A 10873-nucleotide genomic window follows, 5' to 3' on the forward strand; every position below is an offset into this window, starting at 1 on the left:
GTGGACCTTTTGAGTTTCTAACTGAGTACCCCTGTTTTAGGGGAAGCCAAGCTTCCCTTGCAGTCTTAAAGAAATCTACTGTCATGGATTTTATTAGGAAGGTGACCAAGGCATACACAGATTGTGGCAAGTAGAACAAACTACCTCTCAAAGGTAAGACCCTACAGGCCTTGTCCTCCATTGATCTTGTGGTGAGGGGCCATTCCCAGGCTGTTTCTCAGCTGAAGGAGTTGGCTAGGATCATCAACATTTAGTGCCCTTAGAGGTGGCCAGGAAGAAGAGGAAGAAGGAGTAAAACCAGAAGAAGTGATAGATAATTTAATAAGAGTTTGTCTCTGAATAAAAAATGAAATTGAATATTACAAATTAGTGTCGGTGTATTCTGATCTTCACAATGTTATTTTACTCTATGTGCATATAGGGGTGGGCCAGGCATGTCAGGGGGTTGGTGGCAATGTAAGTATATGGATATTTGCCATGGGGCGAGGGCTTCAAGTAACTGTCTCTTTTTTGACCATACATGTGTTTGCATCCCTGTGTAATGACCCGGAACATGTAGGAATCGGTAGCGGTGGAACTAGATATATGGCTTTATTGCGTGGCTGCAAAGCTGTAATCAATTCAATGATTTACTGTGGGGTCTGATGAAGTTGCTTTGTAGAAAGCCACATGGTGCACAGTGCACCATCAAGTGCATATTTATAATTTGATAATCATAATACAACTGAATGTTGAGCATATGGTGTCAGATGATCAGCCAGGAGCAAGCTAGTTGTACTGTTCTCTGCTGCAGAGCGTACAGGGGGAAATGAGCAAAGATGAAATATGTAACTACTGAACGCCCACAGATGGAGAAACTGGGTGGAGGTGAACATAAAAAGACAACAGACCCATAATGTGAAATACTGGTGTTTACTTGTTGGCACATTTATATTACAATCTTCTGTCTTCTCACACTGGATTATTCCACAGTCCCAAATGACAAAAAGGAAAATAAATCGTCAGCCACGAATCCACCCTGGAGAGAGCGACCACATGAGCTCCCAGGTTCAGCCAGGCTCCACACCAGATCATTCTCTTCTAAACATCATTTGCCCAAAAGTTGTTTCTCCCACATCAGGCACAATTATGACATTTGTAGCACAATCCGATAAAGCATTTTAAAGAAAATTCTGTCAATATTTGATAGAGGCCTTTAACAGCTTGAAATGCTACAATTCGCAACATTTCTTCATTTGGGTTTAGTGATGTGGTTTGATGCCTCTTACATTTAATGACCACTAGATGGTGCCAAACATTCTCTGATGGTCATGTGTTCAATACTGCCACCAAAGTTATTGCCATCATCACTTAACAGCTGCTGTTTGGGACTACCTCAACTTGTGTCAATCCTTAATATAGTCCCTTTCTTATTGAAGGATGTCTTGGGTCTGAAACTATATCTCGACTGGTTCTATCCTGTCAGAAAACATTGCAAAAGGTGTTTCCAAATTGTTCCCCCAGTAGACCTTTCAAACACTCAGTCATTAAAACTTCGATGTTTACTTCATTTTCCAGAGCCCGTTAGTGGAGAGGCCTTGGCAGCCTGGCATGTTAGGTCACGGGGGTGAGACAGATCGAACCGTCTCAGACTGAAGCCGAAAGCTTTCTAAGAGACGGCCGCTTGACCTTCCAGAGTACAAGACATCATCTAGTACAAACAGGGAAACGACAGGTCTGGGAGGAAGTGGTGATTGTTGTTCAGACATCGGCTGTTTTCTTGTGAGTTGTGTCCCATTCGTTTCGACAGTGTGCCTGCCTCCGTCTCCCCAGCCTGGTACAGACTGAGACTCCTCTGGACAATCCTACACGGCTGTTCAGGGCTGCTGGCTGGCCTTCACACATCTTACACATGCTGGCCCAGAGAGGGGCTAGTGAGAAACCTCCGCTAGACACCAGCGCCAGGAAACGCAAACTAAGACTTCGCCCTCCACACCTAACGAGACCAATAAAAAGCAGTAAAAGCACGTTCAAAGTCTGCAGCCGTGGTTACGGCAGGGCTTGTAGTCTGCAGCCGTGGTTACGGCAGGGTTTGTAGTCTGCAGCCGTGGTTACGACAGGGTTTGTAGTCTGGAGCCATGGTTACGGCAGGGCTTGTATTCTGCAGCCATGGTTACGGCAGGGCTTGTATTCTGCAGCCATGGTCACGGCAGGGCTTGATTCTACCGTGACTCCATCAACTCAGGAACAGATGGGCGATGAAAGTAGGTGAAACACAGGTCAAAATAAATGATTAGAAACTAGGCTAGTAGGGGGTGTTTTTGTGGAAAGCCATAGCGAGGAGATGTGGGCGCGAGGGGTGACGGGAGGGCCTGGGAAACCCCTCTGGTGTGGGGGCTGCTGACAGGACGACAGCCTGAAATAACAGCTCTGTGGTCTGACACGACCTGACTGCACTTTGGTAGTTAGAATTCTGTAGCAGCAAACCTCGAGGATAAAATCTACATTTTGTGTCTGCAATAACCATTTCTACCTTGGCAGGCTAATGTTTGGACAAGGGATTTGGAAGAGGGTTTCGGTGTTGAGTGTTGAACAGGCCCCAAACACCATACAGAGTCTGCAACACAAGCCACAGTCTGTTACCCCAGTGAAGTTATTTACCAACGTCAGAGCCCTGTCTTCACCCCCCGTGACTAGGCCTCCCGCCCCAGTGCGCAGCTGTGGACTGCTCCTCTACACGAGGCAGGAAGAGTTTTGTAATTTGCATTCTCTCACCTTTGATCTTTACAGAAATAAACAATTTACAAGACAAACGTACATGCCACCTCCAGCGCCTTCACCTTCACAGTATTGAGCCAAGCGCTCCATGCCAGATATCAAGGCAGAACACAGCGGGACTAAAGACACTTCTGCCTGACGTCAAAGAGAAGGAAAAAAACAAAACAAACCTAGTATCCAAAAGCATTTTACAAGGTTAAAAACTAGGTCTCAAACTGTACAAGGCTTGTTTGTTCTGCATCTTGCCAAAGACATCCTTTTATATTCCAATACTTTCTCAATGTCAATCAGGTGTTTTTTTTAGTGTTTTTGGGGATGCAGATTAAATACTAAAGAATGAAGGTTTAGAAAATAAAACAACTTCACCTTACTGAAAAGTGCCCTCTAAAAACTCACCTTAAAAATACCTGTCTAGGGCCTACCTGTTATGAACGTAATGTAAACAAACACTATTCAACTGAAACCAGATGGAGGAGCAGAGAAAGTCTGACCTGCGGCAAGGTGATATGTGCTGGGCGTCCTGACAGTCTTCGCTGTTCTCCTCAGGAACGCTCAGATCTTAAGACATGAAGGACAACCTTGTCATCCACACCCCTGAATCCCAAAGTTACAACCCACTAAAGGACCAAATAATAGGGGAACATTTTGGAGTCAGAAAAACTGGTTCTCTGAGGAGAGATCATCCCGTCTATTCTTACATGTTATAGTTATACAGGAACATTCTTATCTCTGTTTGATTCAGTGATTGGCTAAATCAAAGAAGACTTAGCGAGTGTCGACTTGAAATTTTGTGCCGCCCCTTTCCTTCAGATAAAGAATGAGATCTTGACATCAAAAACCACAATGAGGAGCTAAATGAAGAGGATTTCAAAGACCTTACCACAAAAGACTGTCCGTTTCACAATCAGGTCGCCAGAATGTGTGAGACCAAAACCATAAACAGTGCTCATGCAAAAGAAGTCACTTCCAACAAGTCTGTCCATTCAGACACAGAGAACATATCCTGTCCGTAGAAGAGGGGAAAACACACTCATGGGCAACATTCATTCACAGAAAAGAACCAAAAAGATGAGACATTAAAAAGACCACTGAAAGCCTTAAGCACTAAGTATACACTTTTACATTACAACAGTAAAAAGTAGTTCTTGCATTCAATAACCACCACGCTAAGGGCGTGTTACAAGAGGGAGAAAAGGAGGAAGAGAAGAGAGGAGGAAGGAGAGAAGGAGTGGAGGAGAGGAAGAAAGAGGAGAGGAAATGAGGAGTAATTCATGCAGTTGTCAATAAAAAGAAAGAAAAAGAACAGGGGACGGGGGTTGAAAGGTTACATGTACATTTACAAAGTGTTTCAGAATCTTCACCCAACACTTGTCATCAAGTCTGTGCCACAATTCTGGCACAAATGAGTTGGCAAGGCAAACCATGTTACCATGGAGAAAACGAAGAAGAAACAGAAAACCATACAGGTAGGAGCGAGAGACAAAGAGAGAGAGAGAGGGGGGGAGGGGGGCTCCAGGGCGTGGGGCTCCAGGGCGTGGGGCTCCAGGGCGTGGGGCTCCAGGGCGTGGGGCTCCAGGGCGTGGGGCTCCAGGGCGGGATGTTGTAGTTATCTGATACCCGACACAGAGCTTTGATTGATGTTATAGGTGGGGGACAGATCTCCTCCTATGGAGGTGACCAGGGGCGTCCCGTTGCTGGTCAGACAGCCCTGCTGAAGAGCATCAAAGTAGGTGGCCTGCACCGGCTTGTGACAGCGCAGCACCTGGATGGCATCGTCTATTTTAAACCATTCCCTTTTCCTCCCTGTTGAGAGGAAGGAGACAGGGTTGAGGAACAGCGTGATGGGGACGAGGCTGGAGGGGTTGAGGTGACCTCGAGATACTCACCGATGTTGACCGAGTCCTCCCAGTCTTCCAGCACCTCTGTCACCACCAGCACGTACACAAACGTTCTGTGTTTCCTCTCCCGGTTCTGCTGGGTACAAGGAGTTCACTCACTCACTCACTTGGAAAGACTCCAAAACACTGCTCGTCACTTACGGTAAGATTAGTTTGGTAATTAAAAAGAAAGGATGTGTCCCCTGTAAAAGTGTAGTGTAAGCTAATGAGGCCCCCTGAGTGTTGTTTAGCAACACAAACAGCTCAGTGCCAGATAAATGTCCATTTCCAATTTTGAATGGCCCACTACTTTCCAGACAATCCTGTCCCAGCCAATCACCCTTTATAAGGCGGGCCTTTCCCCTGAAGCTCTGCTCTAGCTGCAGGAAGTTAGGGTAGTTCAGACAGGAATTGGGGGAGCTGTTTCTCCTATATGAATTGATTTAATAAAGCTACCTACTGCAGCTTTAATGTGTAGTAGACAACTTGAATATTCTCTGAGATGCTTGTGATTCTCAGCATGAGAAATGTTGATCCAAAAGGACTAGATGACTCACCTCAAATATCCCCACCAGGCGTCCCAGAGTCCCCTTCACACCTGCCTGTAACGTTCACAAACCAGACAGCTCAGGGCACGCCTCACAAATAAACACAATCATCTCCTGCATCTTTGACTTCTCAGTTAATCTAGATATGACCTGTTACATTGTGAAGCCCTCTGTGACATGCTTGCGTGTAAAAAGGGCTATACAAATACATTTGATTTGATTTGATTGACAGAGTCACTGGCTGAACACCAGTATTGAGTTTTCAGAACTTATTGTACAATCACAAGCCCTAAGAATATCCTTGAAATGTGGTCAAACTGTACAAACGATTCAGTATTTCCGTTATGACCCATGCTCCATTCTGCTTTCACACTGCACAGCCCTGGAGTCTGCTGATAACATCAGTTAATTACTCATCCTGCTAGCATTTACAAGTCTAGTCAATGGGAGTGTGGAGGGGTCTAGTATGGATCAGGGCGTAGCTCTCCTCCTGGGAATGTGAGATGTTTTGCAGGCCAGGTTTAGACTGAAACAGCCTGCTTCAAGTTTCATCTATTAATACCACCTCCTCCTCCATGGACGCAGACCCAGCCTCCAAACTAGCCCCTAACCTCAGCCTCCAAACCAGCCCCTAACCTCAGCCTCAGCCTCAGAACCAGCCTTAGACCCCAACCACAACACCCCAGCCTTAGCTCCAAATCACCAGCCTCAGAATCATCCCCGCAGCTCCACACCAGCCTCGTCCCACAGTCGAGATGAAGCTAACACTGCACTGACACAGCCCAGGTGCTGCTAATGCTAACACACTACACTGACACAGCCCAGGTGCTGCTCATGCTAACACACTACACTGACACAGCCCAGGTGCTGCTAATGCTAACACACTACACTGACACAGCCCAGGTGCTGCTAATGCTAACACACTACACTGACACAGCCCAGGTGCTGCTAATGCTAACACACGTGTAGTGTGTTAGCTCTCCTGCTAATGCTAACACACTACACTGACACAGCCCCAGCCTTTACGTTCACTTTCTAAAGATCCAAACTCAGCAGATACAATACGCCAATTCATAGCTGAGTGTTGCTCTCTCCTGCTTCTCTCTCGGCCTTGTGGACCCAGCGTCCTCCTCCTGACCCCAGACAACACAGCTTTCGCTGGGGGAGGGGTGTGGACACCCACCGACATGAGCCTGTAGTGAACTTTGACATTGTGTTTCTGTCATTGCTGGCATGAGTCTGCACCAACGAGCATAAGCACCTCTCTCTCCACCCCTCTCTCTCCCCTTTCTCATATGACCATCAGAATCAGCCGGCAGGGATTATGACCTGCTACAACCCCATGCAGTAAGAGGCTTACAGCCGCACTGGGGCCATGTTGGGCAGGGAACTCTCCGTCACAGACCCAACTGACTGAGCAGTCAGACACTTGTTGATTTCTCGGGACCCAAACAGGCTTCGTAGGCCTTCAAGCCCACTGAGACACTCCTCCTCCACCAGCCCTCTCCCAGTGGAAAATATACATGCAAGCCAGGAAGGGCAGATTCCCTCCCTACTGATCACACCAACCAGAATAAGAGATGATATCAGCACACAATGTGATGGATCACAGAAAGGGTATAGTCTTTACACAGCGACCCCCCTCTAAAGGCAGTCGATCTGTCAGGGGGGATGTAATTCAACGCCCTGGCTGTCCTGGACGTTCTCTCTCGTACCCTTCAACACCCCCGGGCACGCTGTCCTCCAGGCTTCTGCCAGCACGCTAACCAGGCTTCATGTGAAGCATCCTCTGTTGTCTTCAGTTGTACCTGAACTGTAAATTAGGAAGTGCCAGGGGGAGAAGCAAGCCAATAAAAAGCTTTAAACTATTTGGGTTGTCGCTGAGTTTTTTTTTTTTTTTCTCTTTTACTATGTCCAACATCTGTCCTATCCCTGACTCACATTGTGATTTAAGGCTGACAAATGTAAGCCAGTGATCTGCACCATGTTTAAGTAGCCTTAAAAAGTATGTTTGTCCACCAACTTAAATACAGCCTACAAACTAGTAGACAGTAGTTCCCAACAGGGTGTGTGGTGTTAAACAGCAAACAACAATTATCCGAGTGGTGGGAGGTGTAATACTGAAAGTACAGAGCAGAGCGATTCCTCTGGAGTGGTAGTAATGGAGGATACTTCTGGAGGGCAGCCACAGCATCATGTAAAGGGCAGAGTGACGCCGGTTGGCACTTTAACACTCTGGTGTAACATGATGCTTGGATTCACTGGTTGCTTAGATGGCACACTGCTTTCTCAGTCTGTGTAAACAGGATGACTGCTGTGCCAAACTGGGCAGGGGTTGCAGGACTGGGGAGTTTAAAGTGGATGTGTTTCACCAATGTGGAATACTGCTATTCATGTTGGCCTTTCAGGCAGTGCTGGGTAAGGTCAACCCTGGATGCTTGTCGTCTTGTTTTCTACGCAACAGCAAGAGAGAGCAACCCCAGCATATTCATAGTGATCGAGCTTTCAGGCAACCCAGTAATGTAGACTAACATTCCCAGCTACAAACACACAGAGACACAACCAACCTCTTCACAAACTTCCCGCGCTGCAGCAACATTGGGCTCTTCCTCTGGCTCCATTCCCCCACCGGGGACAATCCACTTATCTGGATGCCGGCTGCTACTCACCAGCAGCACCTGAACAGGAGGAGTCAGAGTTGACCATGTATCACAACAGCCCTCTTTCCCAATTCGGTAATTTTAACAAACAAAAGTAGCTAGGTTATGCTAGTAAAAACAACAAGGGGACATGGCAGATAATGGAATGACAACAAGAGACTTGGCAACCTTCTCAGCACTATCATAATAGCATGTCAGAGATTGCCTGTCATTATCAGATGATGCCTATGTTATTAGCTAGTTAGCTATTCTGCTAGCTGGACAGTCTTAATAGCAGATACACTCCTCGTTGTGACCAGATGCCACTAAAAACTCCATCAATGTAGTTGTTAACTGTCCCACTAAGCAGGTTACCTAACTATTCTTTCTGAAAGCCAGTTTACAGCTATTAAGCTAGCTCTCTAATGATCACTACCGTACGTAGGCAACTGGCAGGCTAGCTGGCTACACAAATCAAACACTTGCTTACATTGAAGTCAAACTGGCAACTTGTTTGTCCATATGATAACACTATGTAATGCCAGCAAAAATAAGTATTTCAAACTAAACATGTATCAAGCAGACGTTATGTTCTAGCCAATGTCCAGTCATAAAAATTATAGGCTAGTGAGGCCCACACTACACCCTCTCATCCTCGGGCTTACCTCCTCTTCACTCTCGCTCCTGAAGCAGAGACAGGCGGCCCGTTTCTTGTAGCCATCCCCGTCGTATGTCCGGGTTTGGTTTGACTTGAGCTTCATCATTTCGGGGTACAAAGGTTCAAAAGTAGCTATAACTTAAACCCTAAGAAAGCCGTTGTTTTCGACGTTAATTCCTCCTTTGGGGAACCCCGGTGTTTTCTTAATAGAAATAACTTCTTCTTCGCTTCATTTTCCCAAACCTAGGCACATCTCCGGCACGGTCGCCATTACAAATTACCGCTACTCCAAAACCGTAACGTAGCCTTTCATAGGCAGCGAACCTTTAGAATTTCCCTTATCTCGCTTTGAGGAATTGAGCCATCGGATGTAAAAAAATAAATAAAAAACACACACAAAAAAAAACACAGTAGGCCCCGCCGCCGGCCAGTACAAAAGTAGCCTTCAGCCTAATGTGTTATAATTTCATACAAAATCACAAAAATAATTTTACTCTAGGCTACATTTTGACTATCCCTCGCAATATGTTGGTATGAAGGGGAAAGTAACAATAATTAACTGATAAAAAAGGTGATGAAAATGCATGTTGAATGAAATTTAAAATCAAGTGATATGATTTTTCCCTTTGTACTTTAATCATTAATCATCCACAATACAAAATTGCCATTTATCATAGACTATAGTAAGACAAGTGGCCTCAAGCGTGGAAGTAACACAAATGACCTCTAGAAGAAAACATTTAACCAACTCATCCCTATAAAAATTGTTGCTATTTAAATTAAATGTTGAACGTCCATTAAAATGCCTGCTACTGGTCTTCTTTTTTTCAGTTGAGCACTAAATTTATGTTTATATATTTACATGAGATTTATCGAGCAGATGCTTTTCTCCAAAGCGACATACAAATAGGCTACTGCATATTGAAAGAAGCCTACAGCAGAACATGTAGGAAGTGTATTGTTCTCAGTAGGCTAGTCTTATTCTGTGGTCATAGTCAAGGACAAGTTTATCAAGCACAGTGCACATAATCAAATGACAGCTACAAGGCGCGGTAAAAAAAACAACAACAAAAAAACAACCAAACAAAAACTAAGGTAGGCTACACACCAGATACAAGAAAGTAAAGTAGGCCTATTATTCTTGTACAGTCACTGAGAAGGTAGGCCGTCTACTATAAGCCTGGTTCCATCACCAGCCCGTCTGTGCATGCACAATGAATGGCGCAGGGAGGAGGGGAGCTAAGTTATTAAATGAACAGTATGCCCACTACTTGAGACCAGACTACTGCACCTATCTGTTCATTCACACTAACACACCTCGTCATCAACACCCCCTATGGGACACATATGAACACCCCCTATGGGAGCTGCGGTTTGGGTAATCAGCTGGTCTCCAGTGTCCTCCGCTTCCATCTTCCTCTTCGTGGGGGACGCATCCACCTTCATCCACTACTCTCTTCCTCCTACGGTCCCACCCCATCTTCAATCCTCTCCCTGACGATGTCATGAAAGACATACAGACTTCTGCTGTTTTGAGAGATTATACAGCCCAAATCACAACAAGAAGTCATTTGCTCACAGTGATTGAGTTACACACTTTTGACCCCAGCCCAACGTTGTGGGATATGAACCAAAATAAATGTATATTTGCATTGTATTTATTTAACAAAATAGCCTAGGCCTGCAACTCCGTTACAGTAGGCCTACATGCACACAGCAAGGCCTGTTTAATCTCACTCTACACAACCGTTACTTCTTTCATTCATTCATTTTGTATCCTATAGGCCTACGTTTCTTTTTTTTTCTTACGATCGTTAAGATGTTTTACGTCCAAACTCACACGCGTATGTCGGTCTCATGCAACACCGAAGAGGCACTGAACTCTGACCATCTGCAGTTACCAAGGCAACACATTTCCTTTCTTCGGACGTCTCCGGAGAGAAACACAAGACGCTTGTCAGCGGAGTGACAGTACCGCTTCTCTCCAGTAGAGGCCGCTCACCGCACGGCCTCGTAAACCTACGAGATTGAGTTCTGTCATTCCTCTTGGTCACACTTCCCACAACGTCACACAGAACATCTCCTCTATAAGGCACTGTATGTTTTTCTGTTGATTTAGTAGGCTATATTTTGTCATTCAGCACAGCCAACCAACGCCAAAGGGAGTTGTGATCCGCTTTGATCAGTGTAGCTATTTGAGAACAAATTAGGTGTTTACGTTTTGGGCAAGGTAACTACAAATTAGATTCATATGCACTTGCATTGGGAAGGATAGCTACACTACTACACACCAACACGCAAACTAAGCTGAGAGATGATATAGGCCTACTGATTAGTCTCAACAATACTTTGTTGTTTATTAGGCTATTGATCAATCAGCATATTATTTTGAGA

General features: G+C 45.4%; 1 protein-coding gene across 2 annotated transcripts; it reads right to left on the reverse strand.

Moving 5' to 3' along the window:
* Positions 1-896: 896 nt before the first annotated feature.
* nudt3b (nudix (nucleoside diphosphate linked moiety X)-type motif 3b) lies at positions 897-8813 on the reverse strand. 2 transcript variants are annotated; one of them, XM_084705443.1, is made up of 5 exons: positions 8487-8813; positions 7750-7860; positions 5192-5236; positions 4644-4731; positions 897-4560 (listed from the first exon to the last, which is right to left on the reverse strand). In XM_084705443.1, exons 1-5 carry the CDS (start codon positions 8583-8585, stop codon positions 4364-4366), a joined length of 540 nt encoding a protein of 179 aa, XP_084561569.1. In that variant the 5' UTR covers positions 8586-8813; the 3' UTR covers positions 897-4363. The 2 variants fall into 2 exon arrangements, with proteins under 2 accessions (XP_084561569.1, XP_084561570.1); XM_084705444.1 differs by having other exon boundaries at positions 4644-4728; positions 8487-8809.
* Between the last annotated feature and the right edge of the window lie 2060 nt (positions 8814-10873).

Source organism: Hypomesus nipponensis, chromosome 9, assembly GCF_054491055.1.
Source record: "Hypomesus nipponensis isolate SF chromosome 9, ASM5449105v1, whole genome shotgun sequence".
In the NCBI taxonomy this organism is placed as follows: domain Eukaryota; kingdom Metazoa; phylum Chordata; class Actinopteri; order Osmeriformes; family Osmeridae; genus Hypomesus; species Hypomesus nipponensis.

What these genes read in the sequence shown, in the direction of transcription:
- nudt3b (XM_084705443.1), bottom strand. Translation starts at nt 8,585, where the DNA reads ATGATGAAGCTCAAGTCAAACCAAACCCGGACATACGACGGGGATGGC. An exon ending in GGAGCGAGAGTGAAGAGGAG is followed by an intron (nt 7,861 to 8,486) that starts GTAAGCCCGAGG and finishes CCTCCTGTTCAG; the next exon opens with GTGCTGCTGGTGAGTAGCAG. An exon ending in GCCTGGTGGGGATATTTGAG is followed by an intron (nt 4,732 to 5,191) that starts GTGAGTCATCTA and finishes CCTTGTACCCAG; the next exon opens with CAGAACCGGGAGAGGAAACA.